The sequence below is a fragment of the Xyrauchen texanus genome, chromosome 1 (assembly GCF_025860055.1).
Source record: "Xyrauchen texanus isolate HMW12.3.18 chromosome 1, RBS_HiC_50CHRs, whole genome shotgun sequence".
In the NCBI taxonomy this organism is placed as follows: Eukaryota; Metazoa; Chordata; class Actinopteri; order Cypriniformes; family Catostomidae; genus Xyrauchen; species Xyrauchen texanus.
The window spans coordinates 49,547,244-49,570,927 of record NC_068276.1 but is presented as its reverse complement, the minus strand read 5'-3'; the positions used below and the strand labels follow the sequence as shown (position 1 = coordinate 49,570,927).

Genomic DNA, 23,684 nt, shown 5'->3' with positions numbered 1-23,684 from the left:
TTTTTAACATTATTTGTTAACATTACTTAATACACTATGAACTAACATGAAGTAATGGACAGCTGAATTTATATCAACTAACATTAACAAAGATTACATAATGCTGTAAAAATAGATTGTTCATTGTTTGTTCATGATACCTAATGCATAAGCTAATGTTAACAAATGGAACCTTATTGTAAATTGTTAAAATGTTGTTTGTTTTTTTAACCATTAGTCTCTGCAAGGGCTGGGCGATATATTGATCATATCCAATGTATTTAATATTACTTTGGTGATATGTAAACAATCAACATATCTTGTTTCACGACTAATTCGTATGAGAGCTTTAAGACAGATATTTTAATAGCATGTCTGATTATTTAAACCTCAGTTGCAAAAATGCAGAGAAGTTTTAACAAATCTGTTTTAAAACATTGATTCAAATATTAGGTTGGCTTATCCCTCAAAAAGTGTATTGCTGAGTGTTTATATGCACAATCTTAAGCCAATTATGCTTAAGCCGACAACATGTTTGGTCTCTTAAATGTCTTAAACCATTTTCCTTTATTGGGGTAAGCTCAAAAATGGTTTTGACATAAACCAATCAGCACACATAGATTTTTGCCCATTTCTCACGACTTTGCTCTGCAGTCTGTAAAAACCATTCCAGCTTATCCAGTGTGCACATGTATTGTTTATGTTTTGATGTCAAAAGCAAAATATAAATTAATGATTTCAAATCTCATGCAAACATGTTTTTCTATGCATTGTCAGATCTTTTGATTAAGCTATTTGTTTTGCATATAAACACACTCATTGTGCAATTGGTGCAGATATTGTAAATAAAACTGACTAAATATAATTGGTCCTTCATTTCGTGAAAACACTTGAAAACATGCCTTGAACACTACATTTTTACTGCTGTACTTCTTACTTTAAATATTTTAAATGTACTCTGTAACAGTGACATGTGGATGAGAAAAAGAGAGATCGCTGTACAGATTTTTGTCTTTAGTTGCCCACTTGTTGTCATTTTTGTTCTCCCAACATAAAGTCTGTTTGTGTCTCTCTGGTCATTGTATTTAATTTGTCGTTTTCTCATTCATGTCCTGTGGTTTTATGATTTATTTTATGTGTCTAAGCATGTTCATTTGTTCCTTTACGTGCAGGTGATGACAAGTATGTCTCTGCTGTTGTGTGATTAGAATGTCAACAGTGGATGCATGTGTGTTGTGGGTTTGCTGTTTCGTGTTCAGTGTTTGAATGCGTGTCAAAAGCTCTTCCTGTTGAAGTGTCCATATTTGTCATGCTCAAAATTTGTCATGCTCAAAATTGATGACTCACTAAAGCTCATTCACTGCTTCCCGCTATGTGTCTTGTACAAATGTGTGTGTCATTAGTTGCTTGTGTTAAAATGTAAAAAGCGGATCTTCTGTTTGTCTCTAGCAAAATGTAATATTTTACATTTTTGATCAGAATTTTTCCTGTTGCACTAAGGCCAGGTAAATTTGCCTTGGATATCTATTTGAAATGAGATCTTTCTCTTTCACTGCTGTTTTCATTTCAAACCAAATTTAAATGAATCTAGATTTATAACCTACGTTCTTCATTCATACATGTGTGTGTGCATGCAGGTGTGAGTGTGGGAGGTAAAGCCCATCAAAATGTTCTGCATAAGATATTGTCCCATGAAGTAGAAACTTCATATATTTTCCATTTTATTTTTCAGGTGGCATTGTGTTTAAAGCTAAAATATTGGATCATTAGTGTTTGATCCTTAAACACTTTTTATATGCACGTCTTGGAGAACCATTAGTTGGTAGGAGGCATATGCAAATATATATATATATATATATATATATATATATATATATATATATATTTGCACTTTTTCCACATTTTGTTATGTTACAGCCTTATTCCAAAATTGATTAAATTCATTATTTTCCTAAAAATTCTACAAACAATACGTTTGGTTACGTATGTAACCTCCGTTCCCCTGAGGGAGGGAACGACATGTTGTGTCGGAGAAGCGACACTAGGGGTCTCTCTTGAGCGCCGATATTCACCTCTGACCTATTGAAAAGGGCCAATGAGAGTTGGCAGTCAGTATTTGCATACCCCGCCCCCGCATATGGGTATTTAAGCGTGGCAAATACGGAAGTTTAGTCAGGATTTTTCTGAGGAGCCGGAAATGGTCCGGCCACAACAGTGGCTCGGTTCAGCGACATGGCGGAGGAAAGACACAACGTTTGGTTACAAATTGGGACCATTCCAATCTTGCCATGTGCTGAACCGTGTACGTGAACTGCCGATACAGAGGCGGGCAGGGATTCATCCAGTGCCGCGCATCGTCTGTACCTGGCTGCACGTACCCTTCCCCAGTGCCCCATATGAACATCGGGATCCTTCTAGTTACCCTGAGAGGGGAACAAGGCGATGTTTGCCAACATGGGAATGGGCCAGCCTGGCTGGGCCTCTTTTCTCTCTATGTTTCACGCATAGAGCAATCACGGCCGGGGCCCTTACACGCATATAGGGAAGGGGGTCTTACCCAGACCCTGCGGAGACCACACCTGCCCTTTTTCTTGGGGAGGAAAAGTGGTAGACACGTCACACGGCCGTCTTAGGGCTCGTGTGGAAAGTATGGTGCGGTGGTAGATCCAGCCTCGAAAGGGGGGAGTTGCTACAGCATGGCGACCGGGGCAGCTGTAACTGCCTAAGGGAGACACGGGGGTCCGCTCGTAAGGGGACAGAACCGTGGAATTACACACAGGGGGAGTCCGAGCAGGAGGCCTTACCTGTGGAGCACCTATACCAGTACAGGGTAGCCGTCAGGGTACCCGCAGTGGCTTGGGTCGGCGAGTTCCTCTGCTGAACCGCGGACCCGGAGGGCTGGGGAGGAATCGACCAGGGTCCCGACTCGGAGTGGGACGCCCTGGGAAAAAAGGCGCACTACTTAACCTTGACGTCAGGAAAAGGGCGCTGGGTGCAAGCGATCCACCCGGCCGGTCAGTCTACGTGTTACCGAGTTCTATGGGCTCGGACCTGACAAAACACGAGATGCCACCGACTCAACGCGGAGGTTGTAAAACCTTGCGAAGGTGTTGGGTGTTGCCCAACCCGCGGCTCTACAGATGTCTGCTAGGGAGGTGCTCTTGGCCAGTCCCCACGAGCACGCAAAACCCCTTGTTGAGTGAGCTCGGACCCGCAAGGGTAGGGGCACGGCCTGGGTGTGATAAGCCAGTGTGATGGCGTCAACAACCCAGTGGGCGAGCCTCTGTTTGGAGACGGCATTCCCTTTCTGCCGTCCCCCAAAGCAGACAAAGAGCTGCTCAGAGCATCTGGTGCTCTGTGTGCGGTCCAGGTAAATGTGCAGGGCGCGCACTGGACATAGCAACGAAAGGGCTGGGTCTGCCTCCTCCCGGGGCAGCGCTTGCAGGTTCACTACCTGATCTCGGAATGGTGTGGTAGGAACCTTGGGCACATAGCCCGGTCGCGGTCTTAGGATCACAGACGTATCCGCCGGACCGAACTCCAGGCAAGTGTCGCTGACAGAGAACGCTTACAGTTCCCCGACCCTCTTGATAGAGGCGAGCGCGATCAGCAGGGCCGTCTTAAGAGAGAGGGCCCTGAGTCCAATTGATTCAAGCGGCTCGAAGGGAGGTCTCTGGAGTCCTGCCAAGACTACCGAGAGATCCCAGGAGGGAACTAGGCCTGGCCGGGAGGGATTCAACCTCCGGGCGCCTCTCAGGAACCTGAGGATCAGGTCGTGCTTACCCAAAGACTTGCCGTCTACAGGATCGTGGTGGGCGGCAATGGCGGCAACATACACCTTGAGGGTGGAGGGGGACAGCCTCCTCTCCTGTCCAGCCTCTCCTGTAGGAACAGGAGCACTGACTTGATCGTGCATCTCTGCGGGTCTTCAGTTCGGGAAGAACACCAATCTGCGAACAAGCGCCACTTTAGGGCGTAAAGGTGCATGGTAGAGGGGGCTCTGGCTTGGTTGATTGTATTCACAACGGTCGCCGGTAAGCTGGCTAGCTCTTCCGCATCCCGTCCAGGGACCAGACGTGGAGGTTCCAGAGGTCTGGGTGCGGGTGCCAGAGCGTGCCCCGTCCCTGAGAGAGGAGGTCCTTTCTCAGGGGAATTCGCCAGGGAGGAGCTGTCGCGAGAAGCTGGAGTTCCGAGAACCAAGTCCGAGTGGGCCAGTAGGGGGCCACTAGCGTGACTTGCTCCTCGTCCTCCCTGACCTTGCACAGAACCGGTGCAAGAACGCTCACTGGGGGAAATGCGTACTTGCGCAGCCCGAGGGCCAGCTGTGTTCCAACGCGTCTGTCCCGAGGGGAGCCTCTGTTAGGGCGTACCAGAGCGGGCAGTGGGAGGTTTCCTGGGAGGCGAACAGGTCTACCTGGGCCTTGCCAAACCGTTCCCAAATCAGCGGCAGGGCATGATATGGGAGATGGCCTCCGTCTGCTTCTTCACCGCGGAGAACTGTTGGGCGAAGTCCTCGACGGTGTCGCCGAAAAGGCCAATCTGGGAGACAGGTGCGTCCAGGAAGCGGTTCTTGTCGGCCTCACGCATCTCGACCAGATTGAGCCAAAGATGGAACGTTTTAATGGCGTGTAACTCGCAGCAAACTGCAGACAGACCATGGGCTCCGAAGAAATTTTCTGACTAAACTTCCGTATTTGCCCCGCTTAAATACCCGTATGCGGGGGCGGGGTATGCAAATACTGACTGCCAACTCTCATTGGCCCTTTTCAATAGGTCAGAGGTGAATATCGGCGCTCAAGAGAGACCCCTAGTGTCGCTTCTCCGACACAACGTGGAGAGAGCGACAGAAGGGGAACCCCATAATAACAACGTGAAAGAAGTTTGTTTGAAATATTTGCAAATTTATTAAAAATAAAAAACAAAACAAAAATCACATGTACATAAGTGTTCACAGCCTTTGCTCAATACTTTGTTGACGCACTTTTGGCACCAATTACAGCCTCAATTCTTGTTGAGTATGATGCTTCACACCTATTTTTGGGCAGTTTCTCTCATTCTTCTTTGCAGGACCTCTCAAGCTCCATCAGGTTGGATGGGGAGCGTCGGTGCACAACCATTTTCAGATCTATCCAGAGATGTTCAATCAGGTTCAAATCTGGGCTCTGGCTGAGCCACTCAAGGACATTCGCAGAGTTGTCCTGTAGCCACTCCTTTGTTTTCTTGGCTGTGTGCTTAGGGTCGTTGTCCTGTTGGAAGATAAATCTTCACCCCAGTCTGAGGTCCAGAGCGCTCTGGAGCAGGTTTTCATCAAGGATGTCTGTGTACATTGCTGCATTCATCTTTCCCTTGATCCTGACTAGTCTCCCAGTCCCTGCCATTGAAAAACATCCCCACAGCATGATGCTTCCACCACCATGCTTCACTGTAGGGATGGTATTGGCCAGGTGATAAGAGGTGATAAGATAATTCAGGCTAAAGAGTTCAATCTTTGTTTTATCAGATCAGAGAATTTTGTTTTTCATGGTCTGAGAGTCCTTCAGGTGCCTTTTGGCAAACTCCAGATGGGCTGTCATGTGCCTTTTACTGAGGAGTGGCTTCCGTGAGGACATTCTACCATACAGGCCTGATTGGTGTAGTGCTGCAGAGATGGTTGTTCTTCTGGAAGGTTTTCCTCTCTCCACAGAGAAACGCTGGAGATCTGTCAGAGTGACCATCTGGTTCTTGGTCACCTCCCAGACTAAGGCCTTTCTCCCCTGATTGCTCAGTTTGGCCGGGCAGCCAGCTCTAGGAAGAGTCCTGGTGGTTCCAAACTTCTTCCATTTACGGATGATGGAGGCCACTGTGCTCATTGGAACCTTCAATGCTGCAGACATTTTTCTCTAACTTTCCCCAGATCTGTGCCTGGATACAATCCTGTCTCTGAGGTCTACAGACAATTCCTTGGTCTTCATGGCTTGGTTTGTGCTCTGACATGCACTGTTAACTGTGGGACCTTACATAGACAGGTGTGTACCTTTCCAAATCATGTCCAATCAACTGAATTTACCACAGGTGGACTCCAATCAAGTTCTCAAGGATGATCAGTGGAAACAGGATTCACCTGAGCTCAATTTTGAGTGTCATGGCAAAGGTTGTGAATACTTATGTACATGTGATTTATTTATCGTTTTTTATTTTTAATACATTTGCAAAGATTTCAAACAAACTTCTTTCACGTTGTCATTATGGGGTATTGTTTGTAGAATTTTTGAGGAAAATAATGAATTTAATCAATTTTGTAACAACAAAATGTGGAAAAAGTGAAGCGCTGTGAATACTTTCCGGATGCACATATTCATTCTACGAATCTCCCATTCTACCACATCCTAAAGGTGTTCTACTGGATTCCAGTCCAGTGACTGGGAAGGCCACTGAAATACAGTGAACTCATTGTTGCTTTCTTGAAACCAGTTTAAGATTACTTTTGTTTTGTGACATGGTGCATTATCATGCTGGAAGTAGCCAATAGAAGATGTGGCCATGAAGGAATGCTAATGATCGGCAAAAAAAAACTAAAATAGGCTGTGGCATTAAAGCGATGATTGATTGGTATTAACAGGCCCAAAGTGTGCCAAGAAAACATTCCCCACACCATTACACCACTGCCTCATGCCTGGACTATTGACACAAGGCAGGTTGGGTCTATGGATTAATGTTGTTGGTACCAAATTCTAACCCTACCAAATGTGTATCTCAGCATGTGTCCCGTTTTGGAGTGGTTATCTGAGTTACCATAGCCTTTCTGTCAGCTTGAACCAGTCTGGCTGTTCTCCTCTGACCCTTTCATTAACAAGCCGTTATTGCTTACAGAACTGATGCTCGCTGGATGCTTTTTGTTTTTGGCACTCTCGAGTAAACTCTTGAAACTGTTGTGTGTGAAACTCCCAGGAGATCAGTAGTTACAGAAATACTCAAACCAGCCCATCAGGCACAACAATCATGCCTTTGACGAAATCACTGAGATCACATTTTGCCCCATTCTGATGGTTGATGTGAACATTAAATGTAGCCCCAGACCCGTATCTGCATGATTTTATGCATTGCACTGGTGCCACATGATTGCCTAATTCGATAATTGCATTAAAAAGTAGGTGTACAGGCATTCCTAATAAAGTGCTCAGTGAGAGTAAAGTTTATAAATGTAGTTAGACTGGTTGCATGGTGATGTTCACTAGACACTTATCCGATGCATTTTTCAGTAATATATGGATGCCAAGTGAAGCCCATCCATAGGGTTACTGACAGATATTCAACCTATTAACAGGCTAAATAATTGTTAGATTTTATTCACAAAATTGTCATAGTCCTTAAACAAACCAATATTTACAGATTATGGATAATAAATATTAAGATAAACTCACTAGTCTACCTCACTAAATTAGACGAATAATCAACCATTCCGACCCATCTCTAGTTGGTAATATAAAGAAACAAATGGCGTTGTGGAATTTATTTAGCTAATGGCTATTCTCTCAGATCTTTGATTACAGCGCCAACAGAAGATGTGTTATGTTTTTTTTATAGGATCCCTTCTAATCTTGGAGGCAACCAGCAAACTGCCTTCTGAGCTGCTTTATAAACACTGCTGGTGTGTTTGTGGATTTTTGGGTTGCTGGATATCAAAGCTGAACCCTGTTGACTCAAAAACATTTGTGTATGCAAGGAAAATGTCGAAAGCCTCGACTGTTCTTGCTGTGGTGCCAGTAATCAAGAATCGATGTGTGCAGCTGATTTCATGTGCTTTGCACATGCTCTTATCCGTGCTTCTGGGTGCTGTGGGAATTCTATGGTATTTTGTGAAATTACTTGATTTTATACAGGGGTAGTGGAGGTCTCTGCTCAACTTAAGCCCTCCATCAGTCTTCTGTGAGGTCCACAGTCCAAATCATTGTAGGCTATACAGAAATCTGATAAATATATCTGGAAATATATGTAAGAAATATATGCAAGTAAGTATGCTCAGTTCAAAATACTACAAAAATTACTGGTTTCATTCATGTAACATATTTTCTCAAACAATTGTGGAATTTGAATATGTACATATACAGTACTCACAAATGTATAAACTATAATTTGTTATATCTGTTCACATATGGCCATCTATCAGATTTCTGTATAATTTTTTTTTTTTTTGGAACATATACTGTACACTTCAGGTTATTAGAAGTATCAAAGCTATCGGATGACATGGGCCTGAGGAAGATGACCTCATCAGATCTGCAGGAATCCAGTGAGGCCAGGAGGTGTTCAACACTCGACAGTTCAATATTCAGTTCAACATGGTTCAATACTCATTCTGTTTGAGAAAAATGTCCTTAATGCAAGATGTTAAAGAAGCTGTTGACAATAAAACCATTTGACTCCATAAAGGAACCTCAAAGAAATTAAATGTTTTTCTTTTAAGCGTTATTTTGTCAATTTAAATTTGTTTAGCGTCAAGAAAAACAGATTAGGCAGTTTTTAGACCTAGGTTTAGACCTAAGACTCCTCTAGTTTTGATTAACACTGTATCTTAACCAGGTTTGATGTGATAAAGCAGCAAAAGCTATCTTCCATGACAAGGGGCACTCACACTGACATTTGTAGCGACAGAGCCTATGGAAGTCAATAATTTTAATGATTTAGTTTAATTTCTCAACCCATTGAGTAGATTGAGTCTAATTTCTCACCATTGATGATGCATCAACAGTTGAGCAGAGTGCTTTAGCAGAGTGCTGGAACTACACTATATGCACATAAATATGTAGACCCCTGAACATCACGCCCGTGTGTCTGTTCCAAAACATAGTGAGCTGTCTCCGGAGGTAGTACTTCAAGACATTATATGCGCGATGCCAATGCAAAGGCTGTTCCATAAGGTAGGTATCTGTATTATGCTGCCTAGTAAGATATCTCATTTTGGCAACATTTTAAGGTAGTAAAAAAAAAAAAAGATCTCTGAATGCAACATAATGAGTTTGGTGGAAAGATAAATCCTTTTCTATATCTGTTAGCCGCTGGATGTTCCAATTTCTCCCATTCATTTTAATACAAGTGGTCCATCTTTGCTAAACGGTCTCGTGTGTTGCACAAGATCAGAGAATGATGCATGGAGTTGCCGCCTTTTGTAGAACGTTACTTCAGTTAGGATGCTGCTATAGAAGTCAGCTGCCAATGTAGGTTAGAGACAGCAAGGTAGCTAGCTATGTTTTGGAACAAATATGTGCTTCTTAAGCATTTCATTTCAAAACCACTGGCATTAATAAGGAGTTGGTCCTGTCTTTACTACTACAACAGTTTCCACTATTTTCTGTAAAAAACGTTTGCCCCCATTCACACACCAGAGCATCAGTGAGATCAGTCACTATGGGGTGATGGGGCCAGGCTTAGAGTTGGTGATCCAATTAATCCCAAAGGTGTTCAGTGGGGTTCAGGTCTGAGTCATGAGCAGGCTAGTAATTTTTTTCCCTACCAAACTCAGTAAACCATTCTACTGAACACTTTTGGTGAATGTTGCCAGAGACTATTTAGCAGAGATGGACCACTTCTATTAAAAATTAATGGAGGAAATTGGAATTCCCAACGGTCAACGGATGTAGAAAAGGAATTCCTGCCTTAAAGGTGAAAGAGCCAATCACATTTTAGATGAAGATATCACTTGCCATAACATCAATTATATTTGGATTGGCTGTGACTGTGTGCTGTCACACAGAATTGTTCCTCTCAGTGTGGACGAACAAATTACTTACCACTTGAAACTTGGAACACAGTAACATTTATTTTGAACGTCAGTCCTCCTTTTCATGTGAGATTTTTGTCAGAGCACAACCCTTTCACCTCTCTTTCCCTCTCATCCTTCTCCTCCCTCCCTTGCAGGACCCCATAACAAAATCTAACTTGAGCGTGTGTGGGACATTTGCCTGGCAAAGATAAGCTGTGTGTGTGTAACCTGCCCCCAACACTGACTCCATCTCTGTCTCCCTCTGAGCATTTTGCCGTGTCAGGTGTCACTGACATCTGTGCAAATTGGCGTTTTTTGTGTGCGTGAGTGTCTGTGTAAGTGAGCATTTTTAGCTAAAATGTACAGTCTGTTACACATCATGACCATTTTTTTTATCCTCCTGCACACTTCTGTTAAACATTCTGTCTGTACTATCACATATTACAAAAACCTTGAAGCAAAGTTTTTTTTTAATGTTTCCTTAAAATGCATCCTACTTCCACTGCATCCACAGTTTCTGAGCTTATTTAAGTTTGCACTTGCTGGGATATTATTTGTTAGCTAACTGAGGTCATTGGAACACTATCACAAAATTCTTTGATTATGAGCTAAGATAATTTGTGATTTTTCCTTCATACACACACACACAAACACACAATTATGTCCTTTTTCCCTTTTTCTAACCCCCCTCTCTCCCCTTCTTTTTTATTTTAAAGACCCCCAGCTGGAAACTTTAGTTTTTTGGACACAGTGTTTGTGTGCTTTTTTGCAAACAGCACAGTTGCACTCACCAGAGAATTGGCTAATCAAACTTGGGCCTGTGTTTCTAGTTGAGCTCTGGAGATTTTGGGTTTGGGTTTTAAAGCACATACAGACCTTCAGCAGGCTTTCTCTTTAAAGATTCACACACACAAGTGCTATCACCAGGGTCCTCTACAGTAGTGCTTTTAAAGTGGTTTTACAGGTCTGAAACATGAGGGCTTGTGTTTAAAAGCTCAAAACTGCAGCATTGCATTTAAAACAAAAGTGCAGTGCTGTTTTATAAATGTTCATATATCAAAAATTGCAAGTTTAAAAATAAACTTGCCTATTTCAGTAATCACATTTAGATTTTTGATTTTCTATGATAATGCAATACTGCTTCATCAGTTTGACGTAGACACATTTTTGATCAGATATATTTTCCTCCTTTTATTCTGTTTTCAGAGAAGCCATGCGGAATTACCTGAAAGAACGAGGAGACCAAACTGTGCTCATCCTACACGCTAAAGTTGCACAGAAATCATACGGCAATGAAAAAAGGTAAATCATAGCTGTGAATGTTCTGAATTCAAATGCAAATGAATTCAAGAGCTGAAAGAGGAAAAAAGCCTGAAAATCTTTTGAAATTTTAAACAGAAACTGTTACTTTAAAATTCAGTCATAGAAACACTGACATGGAAAAAAAGAAGTGTTTAAGTGAAAAGATCCTGGTTTACTTGCATTAAATGTAAACCACGGCTGATGGTGATATATTGACTGTGACAAGCTTGTGCTTACAGTTGAGATGCATGCACCATTGTCATGGAGCTTTTTGTTCTGTAATGATTTGCATATATTAGCCAAAATTCATTTTTAGAGTTGTGCTATATTCTAAAGTAGTTTGAGCCTAAATATTATGCAAATTAATATAATATAATAGGATTAAGAAATTAAGAACTTATTCCAAATAAAGTACAGTATTATTAAAAATGATTATTTAATTTTTTCCAACTGTGTGGAGAATTTTAGGTTTCGGCCAAGAATGTTTATTTCGTGGCATTACTTGCTTTTTCAACTCTTTGAATTTCACACAAACCTGTCAGGAACATGTCCGAGTCACTGACATTTTGTTTTAAGTAAATGAAGCCTTTTGCATTGTGATATTAACTATTTGACTTATTATTATTATTATTATTAGAAAACTTTGTTTGTAATACAGTCATTATGCAGATTCTAATATAAAAACAATCATAGTATTACAGTACAGTAAAAAAATACTTTATTATTGCTGTATCTCTGAATCTCAAATGTAAATCGTATTATGCAGATGTAGTAAGATGTAAAAGTAAAGCTAAATGACCCATGTGAATGAATAAGTTTAATTTTCTTTTAGCAAAAATATAACTGATTTATTTATTATTTATGTTTGGGATAAATTTGACCTGAAGTCACAATTTTATACGATTGAACTAGACAAGAACATGAGGTTTAAGGGAATAAAGAAGAGAGAAAAGAGATGAGGTGAAAGTAAAAGAGAAGGAAAAACATTTACAAATAAAACACAGTGCGAACGAGAGAGGGGGAGGAGGATGAGCTTGATAAGAAACCAAATAATGAATGGAAAGGAAAAAAACTAATGATTAAGGAGGAGAGTTGATATGAGATAGGGAAGTAAAGGAGAGAAGGTCAGCGGAAAGAGAGAAGAAATGATAACTGTTAAGCAGAGATGAGGGAGGGAGAGGTGATCACAGAGTGTCTGGGGAACTGATGTAACTGCTACATTTGGCCGGGAGACAGCACTGTTGTTCGTCAACACCACAGACAAAACCTGGACACACACCAAGAGCAATAAAATGCCAAATGAAAAAAAAGTGTGCATTTCATGAAATTATATACATGTGTTCTGTAATCAGAGCTGAAGTGGATCGTTTATCTTAAATTGAAAATGAATGTGAAGCACTTGAGATTATTTAGCATAGATGGGCCATTTCTATTAAAATGAATGGGAGAAATGGGATCACTCAACCAAGGAGCTCTGAGCGGTCAACGGATCTAGAAAGGAAGTCCAGGGTTCCCGCGGCTCTGAGCGGTCAACGGATCTAGAAAGGAAGTCCAGGGTTCCCGCGGCTCTGAGCGGTCAACGGATCTAGAAAGGAAGTCCAGGGTTCCCGCGGATCCTTAAAAGTCTTAAAATTTCTTAAATTCAGTTTCCCAAAATGTAAGGTCATAAAAAGTCTTATCTTAAATGATACAACAAAAGTCTTAATTTTTATTTAAAGGGGTCTTAAATTTGGGGGCGGAAATACGGGAATCGTGATATGACCTAATGTGATTATTAAACTTAAAAATAATTAAATGTAGTTCATTAAATGCATGCACTGCGTCCTGCAGAGTGAAAACTCAGACATTGTTGTATTTCTCCAAGCACGTAGGGGCTTGAGAGTGTTTTCAGCTTTTGCAGAGCGGTTCACAATCATTAGGCCATATCAGAAATTTATGAAAAACTATCACTTAAGATTAACTGTTGATGATGATATAGTGTTTATAATATATGCCAATGTTTACTTTATATTGTATACATTGTAAGATGTAGATTATTGTAGGAGTGCACATTTTATATCCCTTATCTGTTGGAAAGCGCAGCTGGAAACAGACATCGCCTGTCAATCAACTCTAGAATGCATTATCTATACAAGTTGGGAAAATTTTTGTTTTTAGTGTAATATGAGGTTAAGTATCAGTTTATGATACCAGCGTTGTCAGATTTTATTGCTGATTTGAAATATGTTCTTTGATTATAATCTTTAGATTTTGGTCTTTTCTCCATTTCACGTATATATGCGCTGCACTGGCATGACTGGAAAATAGCCTCCTGAGGCCATTCCAAAGATGGCTGACAGTGGACTGACTTGCTAGAAAGATTTTAGTTGTTGCACCAGTTTCTTCTTTGAGTTACCTTGTGACCCTGTTTACTTTTAAAATAATTAAAGTGTGCTTTTGGAATGACTGCTGATTTTGGCTGTATGTAGAGTAAGTAGATCTCTATTGTAGCGTCTGGAGGAATCAGTGAAGGATAATCATTAACTCAACCGGTCCCGAACAATAAAGAACCCACTGTTAAAACTCCCCTAATTACTGCAATAGCACTGACTAGTCTCCACAGCACAATGCGCTATTGACAAAGAGACAATGAACTATTGACAGGAAATCCTAGTGCCTGCTAAGCCCCCCCTTTCCCATACGACTCGCCTCACACCGCATGTTTTACCATGTGAGATCTTGAACGTAAAACTGTGTGTGTGTGTGTGTGTGTGTGTGTGTGTGTGTGTTTCAGTTTTAAACTTAGAAATGTATGTCTAATGAAATATGTTTTAATCCCTGTGTATTTGTCTGATGTTAGATCAAACTAGTAAGACTGTTTAGTTGTGTAGTAAAACTCGGAGGCCGTATATTTAATAGCCTCATATATGCTTCTCATATATGCATATATGAGGGTATATCCCCTTTCTAAGTGTACTAAATACACGTTCCTTGGTATCAAATTAAACCTTACGACTTGTCCTAGCTGAATATAAATATAAGATTACCTTAGAATGGTGTTCTGCTAGGTATTACCATCTTTTGAGTTATTCAAACCAAAGTCCTGACCCCGAGTCATAAAGGATGCAAATGAGCCTTGACAGGACAAAGGAACTCTCTCATGCCCAAATAAAGTAGACTTTTATGACCTCCAAAGGAATGTTCAGAGAGTGCTGAGCCTCGTGCTCTCTTACTGAGAAGGAGAAATGAACCCTTTTAATCCTATATATTCTATCCATGGGATAAATGTATTGACATGTATCTAATGTGCCATCTCACGATTTCCCTTAAATGTTGTGTGGTCTATGTTTTCTTGCAAACTCTAATGGGTTAATGTTTCAGACTTTGCATACTATGGTTAACCGAAATCATATGTGTGTCATGTTTGGTCTCTATAACTTGGTATTTTGAAGATTGAAATGACTGTGTACATGATATGTCGATAACAACAACATATTAGTATTACAAGAATATTTTCTAGTTTCTTCATCAGCTACCACCCCTCCAGGGTGCACATGCAATGAGCAACCTGAGAACAAAGGGCAATAAACCAAATTCCTGCTTGGAACTTCCACCCTTCTTATTGGTCGAGCCAATGAGAGGTGGGACATGTTTTCTAAGGTTATAAATTGCTCCTCTCTCTCTTGGTTCGCTCTCTTGCTTCCTGTCTCTCTTGCTTCCTGTCTCTCTTGCTTCCTGGCTCTCTTGCTTCCTGGCCCTCCTGCTTCTTGCTCTCTTGCTTCTTGTCCTCTTGCTGAATGATGCTGAACTAGAAGGCCCCCAAGGACTCCCAAGCTTGCGCCAGGCTACGGCCTTGTCTTTCCATTCACCAAAGATCCTTTGACTCCCACTGGTTCTCTCTCATCAAGACAACATCATCAAAGATCAACTGGAGCCTCAACAAATTGCATCAGGACAGTTTAATTCAAATGGGACATGCAAGTATCAAACTTAGTCTCATTATTTGATACATTAAGTATCCTTACCCCTTTCTAAAAAGGGCGTGTCAGAACTAATATGATGGTTTGCTCAGGCTGTTGATCTGCTGAACTTCAAACAATGCTATAACTTCTTGCCTTCCTGTATTCTGCTTCAGCCCTCTTTCCCTTGGTAAACTGTATGCATGTATGTATATGTATGTTAGAGTAGTTTAAATGTTTAGTCTAGTTAATAAAGTCTTGTTCATGTCACACGTAAAGTTGTCTGTGTCTCAAGCTCATATCTGAAGTCACTAATCATAGATTTTGACTACTTGCTCTTAATACTTAGTAAGAAAGACATTTCCCATGCCCCGAAATGTACATTTCTATTAATTAATTAATTAATAACCAATATTGAGTGTTCACGGGATGAACCGAGTATTTGGTTGTAATGTTAATGTAGCTACATCAAGTTAACCCGATTAACTGATCCAAATATTCATAATCGATTATAACAAGTTATGATTGATTATTAATATTTCATAGAGCTGATTCGCTACATAATGGTGGAGAATGCGGGCATGATTAAACAAAGGTTATAAGCTTGAACCACTGTCAACCTAAAAGTGTGCATTGAATAATTCCGGTCAGAATAGGACACGACATGCGAAACGGCATTTGCTTCACTGGTTGCTGGCTTGTTTGGATGCGGATAAAGTGATGGCTTGAATTGACATCTCTACTGTAATTGAAAGAGTCTTAACACATTTAAGCATATTTTCAAAAGGTATCAGTGTACGAGTAATATGATTTTAGCGGAGAAACCCTAATTTCAGTATTAAAGTGTAAGTCTGTTTTGATGAAGGAATCTCAGCTCAGCGGCATGTAAACTGTACCAGAATTGATTGCTTAACCTGTTTCTGATGAAGAAATCTCAGTACAGTGTTATATAAATGTAGATTTGGGTGATGCTCCCCTTTTCACAGTATAAAGGCCTTACAAATTATAGTTAGATTGATGTCCTTCATCTAAACTATCTGTGCATCTAAGAGGCTTAGCCCCCTGGTGATCAAAACTGTGTTTCACTCACTGAAACTCTGAAGTGCATTGGTTCCCATGACAACGACTTGTCACAGGAAGTGCTCACTCCAGATAGCACATGTCACCTTCCGACGCCATTTTGTAAACAAACCAACCTAGGTGGCTAAGCTAATCCAAACTTAGCAGCCCCTCAGCTTAGGCTAAGCTAACTAATAGCTTCAACAGTTAGCTGCTAGCACAATTTACATGAAGCCTTTATCTACAGCTTGTGTGTATGCAGAGTGAAGTGATCTAAACCATTTTCCTTTAACCCCATTTCTGGTTTCTGAATTTTCACTTTCTCTTTCCTTAATATTAATTCTTCTCATCTAACTTCACCTGCACCTTTCAGGTGCATCCCTTACTGAACGCTGTTCAGCTAAATTTGCAGTTACTTTGTTAATTAAATCTAAAAACTTAATTACATGTAAACTGTTTAGATAGAGAATAATTTTTATAGTTATTGGGAACTTTCAATGGCACGTTGACTAAACTTTATAGAGGGACAAACACATTGTGTGGTCTTGAACACGTAACAGCTGTGACCAACTATAGAATGATGTCCAAAGCAAATCTAATTGTTGATCATAAGTGCTATTGATTATTCCCAATACAAGGTTATTCTGCTATTTTAATCACTTCTTCAAGTCTTTTTATTATTTTTACTAATATAGAAGTCAGCTATTCATTTTCCCATTTAACCCTCTTGGTCTAGTGTGGTTTTATTTCCCCATAAAACTGCAAAAGTAACTAGACATACTTTTCTTCTCGATTTTGTGTTTATTTGCAACAAGTTGCTTAAATTTTATGAGCCAGCTACACTAGTAATCTAGACGATTTCTATGGCATAATTTTGAGCACCACTAATAGACACAATCTAATAGGAAAGCTCTTTTCTTCCTCTTTCTTTCTCTTCTTCATGTGTTCAAAGATCAAGCCTGTTGTATGCTATCAGTAAGTGCTGATAAATAATTTGACCCAAAGAAACATCTTAAGTCATTTATTAAATCTAGGCTCACGCTCTTTTAGCAAAGCCACTCAGATCCACACAAATCTGAGCATCCTGCTATTTGCAGCTAAGATAGTAATAATCAGGAACACATTTCACTTGTTAACCACACCTAGCAAAACCTAGCTGTACATTATACACCTTGCTGTCTCACTTTGCCTTTAGCTCCAAATTCTGTTTGATCTTGCATTAGTCTCTTGCCCTTACTCTCACCAGAAGTGTGCCAAAATGTTGCAGATGCTCAGCCTAACTGCCCAGATGAAAGGCCAAAAGGACTGGCTAGGTGTTTTGAGGAACACCCTTTTATCCATGGCTGCTGACGACCTTCAGCAACAGAACAAAAAGCAACTGGAAAACGAGGAAAAGAACTAATGACAGGCGACTCAAACCAGAGGTATGAGCACAAATATCTGACTGAGGTTATCGTCCTGGCCCACAACCTCACAGGTTTGAAACAGGAGGTAAACAACCTCAAACGCCAGATCACTGAGTCCCAAACGGAGCTGACACATGCTAAAAACCGCATAGACCAGCTAGAGATGGAGGCTCAGGACAGACACAAGGACCCTGGCAGAATGGAGTCACAGGAGGTAATCCACAGACTTCAAACGGCTCTGACAGCTGCTAAACAACAAGAGCAGTTGGAAAAGACAGCCAGAGAGCACCTGGAAAAGGTACTCTTTCACAAAGATTCACTGTTAAAAACAGCAAATTCTGAACTCTTGGACAATGATGCCAGAATCATGGCCTGTGAAGGTCAACTGAATGTGTCCAGAGCTGGAGTTAAAGCGCTGACCCAGCAGCTGGACAACACCAAAGATGAACTTGACATGGTCCAACGAGAACTGAGACACTCATACCTGCTGCAAAAGGAACCACAGCAGGAGAGACATCTCACTCCCCCACTTGCAATCAGCAGAGAAACCTCCCACAGCCAAGCACAGAGTTACAAAGGGGGGAGACAAACCCCTCTGCTTAACACGTCATCGGACAGTTTCCTTAAAGCGTCTGCAGCCGCGGAAGGAAAAGGATTGATTCAGACGAATCTTGAAACGACACGTGTAGCAACACTCAAAGACCTCAACCGAATGGCCAGACATATCCCTGCATTTACACCAGAGCTTGCAGGAGACCACGACGTCCACGCTTACCTGCGAGACATTGACTTTCACCTGCAGTCTTTGATGAGTGTGAACCATCAAGATAGACTTCATCTGATCTGGATCACATCCAGCCCAGAGTTGCGACGCTTTCTGGCTCAACAGCCAGAAAACATCCAGTCTAACTACCAGCAGCTGAAACAAGCCATCATAAGGGAATTCTCAGAGTCTAAAAACGGACTGATCGCTGCCCTAGACACCAAACAGGGTCAGCACGAAACTCCCTATGTTTACTACCACAGACTCAGACAAGCTTACTTGAGCTGCATAACAAACCTGGGATGGAGGAGGACACCAGCTTCAAGAGCCTTTTCCTCCGAAACCTCCATCCTATGGTAAGTCACCATTTAGGCATTATGGCCTGCCCCACACAATGCCTATCCAACAACTGCGTGACCTGACACAGAAGGCCTTTAACAAACACAAGGCCTCCTCAAAAATAGTTTGTAAGACCCCAGTGATTCTGAACTGCAAAATCCAGAATCCAAAGCTGGTACAAGAAGGCACCCAGCATTGCCACAATGCAAGAGCCTTCAACGAAACGTTACTAGCCAGCAGAGGGCAGAACCTTCACCATGGCCATAGATCTAGACACAAGATCATCCGCTGGGAGAAGCCATGGAAAAGAACATCCTCACCCAGCAAACACCACAGGACGTCCCACAGCAGTCTACAACAACATCCTCCTGTACACCTTTCAAACAGGTGCCAAACAGAGGCTGCACAAAGACAGCTAGAAACGCCTGTTTCTGAGTTACAAGAGCTGCTAGCACTAGCAAAATAGCTCCTGGAACAGAACTCCCCTGAGGAGTACTGGGAAGAACAAACCTCTGACTCTTGCCCAACACCACTCAGGCAAGCTCACGTCAGCACTGCTGCCAGAGCAGAGTATCACTGCAGACTTCAGACACCTGGTGACTGGGTGCTGAACCAAGGGCGAACGGCCACCTGCTGCCCTTTTTCTACCAGTACTAGGTCAGTCTGAAACTCTCTCCACACTACACAATGCCCATAACCACTCCCTGCAGCCACAAACAAGCACCTGCCTCAAACGAACTGACTTCATAATGACAGGTGACACACTGTCAAGGCACCTGCTGCCTCTGCACCTGCTGCAGAGACCTGGATTTGGCTACTGTCTACATCACCCACCTACAAAAACCTCATGATTTACCTGCCATCCGCCATTGTGATGATTTTCGCCCGATGATGTCTCCAACAGGGACATCACCTGGCGAAAAGGGGGACTGTAGCGTCTGGAGGAATCAGTGAAGGATAATCATTAACTCAGCCGGTCCCGAACAATAAAGAACCCACTGTTAAAACTCCCCTAATTACTGCAATAGCGCCGACTAGTCTCCACAGCACAATGCGCTATTGACAAAGAGACAATGAACTATTGACAGGAAATCCTCGTGCCTGCTAAGCCCCCCTTTCCCATACGACTACGCCTCACACGCATGTTTTACCATGTGAGATCTTGAACGTAAAACTGTGTGTGTGTGTGTGTGTGTGTGTGTGTGTTTCAGTTTTAAACTTAGAAATGTATGTCTAATGAAATATGTTTTAATCCCTGTGTATTTGTCTGATGTTAGATCAAACTAGTAAGACTGTTTAGTTGTGTAGTAAAACTTCGGAGGCCGTATATTTAATAGCCTCATATATGCTTCTCATATATGCATATATGAGTGTATATCCCCTTTCTAAGTGTACTAAATACACGTTCCTTGGTATCAAATTAAACCTTACGACTTGTCCTAGCTGAATATAAATATAAGATTACCTTAGAATGGTGTTCTGCTAGGTATTACCATCTTTTGAGTTATTCAAACCAAAGTCCTGACCCGAGTCATAAAGGATGCAAATGAGCCTTGACAGGACAAAGGAACTCTCTCATGCCCAAATAAAGTAGACTTTTACGACCTCCAAAGGAATGTTCAGAGAGTGCTGAGCCTCGTGCTCTCTTACTGAGAAGGAGAAATGAACCCTTTTAATCCTATATATTCTATCCATGGGATAAATGTATTGACATGTATCTAATGTGCCATCTCACGATTTCCCTTAAATGTTGTGTGGTCTATGTTTTCTTGCAAACTCTAATGGGTTAATGTTTCAGACTTTGCATACTATGGTTAACCGAAATCATATGTGTGTCATGTTTGGTCTCTATAACTTGGTATTTTGAAGATTGAAATGACTGTGTACATGATATGTCGATAACAACAACATATTAGTATTACAAGAATATTTTCTAGTTTCTTCATCAGCTACCACCCCTCCAGGGTGCACATGCAATGAGCAACCTGAGAACAAAGGGCAATAAACCAAATTCCCGCCTGGAACTTCCACCCTTCTTATTGGTCGAGCCAATGAGAGGTGGGACATGTTTTCTAAGGTTATAAATTGCTCCTCTCTCTCTTGGTTCGCTCTCTTGCTTCCTGTCTCTCTTGCTTCCTGGCTCTCTTGCTTCCTGGCCCTCTTGCTTCCTGGCCCTCTTGCTTCTTGCTCTCTTGCTGAATGATGCTGAACTAGAAGGCCCCCAAGGACTCCCAAGCTTGCGCCAGGCTACGGCCTTGTCTTTCCATTCACCAAAGATCCTCTGACTCCCACTGGTTCTCTCTCATCAAGACAACATCATCAAAGATCAACTGGAGCCTCAACAAATTGCATCAGGACAGTTTAATTCAAATGGGACATGCAAGTATCAAACTTAGTCTCATTATTTGATACATTAAGTATCCTTACCCCTTTCTAAAAGGGCGTGTCAGAACTAATATGATGGTTTGCTCAGGCTGTTGATCTGCTGAACTTCAAACAATGCTATAACTTCTTGCCTTCCTGTATTCTGCTTCAGCCCTCTTTCCCTTGGTAAACTGTATGCATGTATGTATATGTATGTTAGAGTAGTTTAAATGTTTAGTCTAGTTAATAAAGTCTTGTTCATGTCACACGTAAAGTTGTCTGTGTCTCAAGCTCATATCTGAAGTCACTAATCATAGATTTTGACTACTTGCTCTTAATACTTAGTAAGAAAGACATTTCCCATGCCCCGGAAATGTACATTTCTATTAATTAATTAATTAATAACCAATATTGAGTGTTCACGGGATGAACCGAGTATTTGGTTGTAATGTTAATGTAGCTACATCAAGTTAACCCGATTAACTGATCCAAATATTCATAATCGATTATAACAAGTTATGATTGATTATTAATATTTCATAGAGCTGATTCGCTACACTATAAAGTAGAGATTGGCTGATCTTGTTTATTTCAGACCTAGAAGGCTAACCATTACTTGAAGACTTTACATTACAATAATGTTTTATTTGTTAACATTGGTTAACACATTAGGTATCATGAACTAAATCTGAACAATCGTTTATAAGATTAGTATGTGCTGGAAATGTATTAATCATTCTTAGTTTGTGCTAACTGATGTAGTTAGCCAATGTTAATGTATACAACCTTTAAAGTGTTATAAATTTGAAAGGAATAGTTCATCCAAAAATGTGTATGACTGTCTTTTATCTGCTGTCTTACCATGCAGCGTTCCATACAATGCAAGTGAATGGGTGCCGAAGTTTTGAAGCTCCAAAAATCACATACGTCAGCATGAAAGTAATCCATAAGACTCCAGTGGTTTATATCAATGTCTTTAGAAGTGATATGATAGGTGTGGGTGAGAAACAGATCAATATCCAAGTCCTGCCTGCTCAGTCAATCTCCACTTTAACTTTCACTTTCTTCTTTTTGTGTTTTAGGTAATTCACATTCTTCATGCATATCGCCACCTACTGGGCAGGCAGAAGAATTTCTAACAAAAAGGACTTAAATATTGATCTCTCACCCACACCTATCATATCACTTCTGAAGATATGAATTAAACCTGTGGAGTTTTATGGATTAATTTTATGCAGCCTTTATGTGTCTTTGGTGCGTAACATTTTTGGCACCCATTCACTTGCATTGTAGGGACCTAGAGAGCTGAAATAGTCTTCTAAAAATCTTTGTTTGTGTTCTGCAGAAGAAAGAAAGTCATACACATCTTGGATGGCATTTGAGTGAGTGAATGATGATAAAAGTTAATTTAGTTGTTGACACCATTGTTTACTTATGTTGTTAGGTGGCTGCTGTTCTTTAGCGACCCATCATATGGCACCAGTAATATCGGTAGACCTGGCATAAAAAAAACAATAACCGATTAAATAATCCATGAAATGACATTAAAGCAAGTGACACATTTTCATTGCATCATCTCAGTAACAAATTGCTAAGAAATGAATCTTTCACTAATAGGATGTGAAAGTAGACATCACACAACAGCAAGAACCAAGTTTAGAGATACATTTTTCCTTTTTCAGAACAAAGACCATCAATACGGAAAATTCTAAACAAATCACAACTAAAAACGTGTCATACAGCCTGATTCGTGGGTGAAACTTGATTGGGGTTAGGTCTGTCCCCCTCACCCGTGTCTACAGCATATTTCAGTCTGACTGGATGGTGTGTGTGGGTTTGCTTGGATGTGGAATTGCAGTTTTTCCCCTTTGTTTTGCACCAGTTACATGCTTTCTCAATTATTAGTTGCAATTTCTGTGTCATGATTATTCCCCAGCCTCATGTCTTGATTAGCATTTTTTTGCATATGTGCTGTGATCTGATAACGTTACCCACAGACATCACAATTTAATGTCAAGTGCAGATTTCATGCTTCTGTGTTCAAGGTCGTGCTGTTCTCTCCAAAATCACTTTGCTCATCTGGGCCGCAAAACGCATAGATTATGGAAAAGATGACAGAGGCCTCAGAGTATGATGGGCCCTTGGATGTGGTCTAAAAGTGTTCCTTAAGTGTTGTTCTAGAGGTGTTTTGTAATTAGATAACTTAGTGAGGTCTGTGATTTTATTGGCTGAGTTGTTGGGTGTGCTTACTTAGATTTTTTAAAGTTTGGATTTAATGGGCCGTCTGTTTCTTGGCTTGAACTTGTAAGTTTAAGCTGTTTAAACCATACACGTGTTGTGCTGTCACCTAGTGCTGAATTTAAGTATTTCACATGGGACTAGGGATTCCTACATGGAAATCATTATACATTTAATGTCATTATACAGTACATACAAATGGGTGGTTGATGTTGGTTGAACAATTAAATCTATACACACAGTGTGTGTGTGTGTGTGTGTGTATATATATATATATATATATATATATATATATATATATATATATACACACACACACACACACACACACACACACACACTGGCAGCCAAAAGTTGTACAGATTTTTCTGTTTCGGAAGGGAATTGGTACTTTAATTCACCAAAGTGGCATTCAACTGATCACAAAGTGTATTCAGGACATTACTGATGTAAAAAGACAGCACCATCTCTATTTGAAAAAATTCCAGCATTTTCAGCAGCCATCACTCCAACACCTTATCCTTGTGTAATCATGCTAAATTGCTAATTTGGTACTT

The 23,684-nt window shown here is 40.9% G+C and overlaps 1 protein-coding gene across 1 annotated transcript in view; it reads left to right on the top strand.

Annotated features, from left to right (window-relative positions):
* Positions 1–23,684, top strand: part of LOC127650850 (recombining binding protein suppressor of hairless-like) — a 90,996-nt gene that overhangs the window by 54,303 nt on the left and 13,009 nt on the right. The window contains exon 3 of the mRNA XM_052136487.1: positions 10,925–11,020. Coding sequence (XP_051992447.1) covers positions 10,925–11,020 — 96 coding nt within the window. The remainder of the gene's footprint in view (positions 1–10,924; positions 11,021–23,684) is intronic.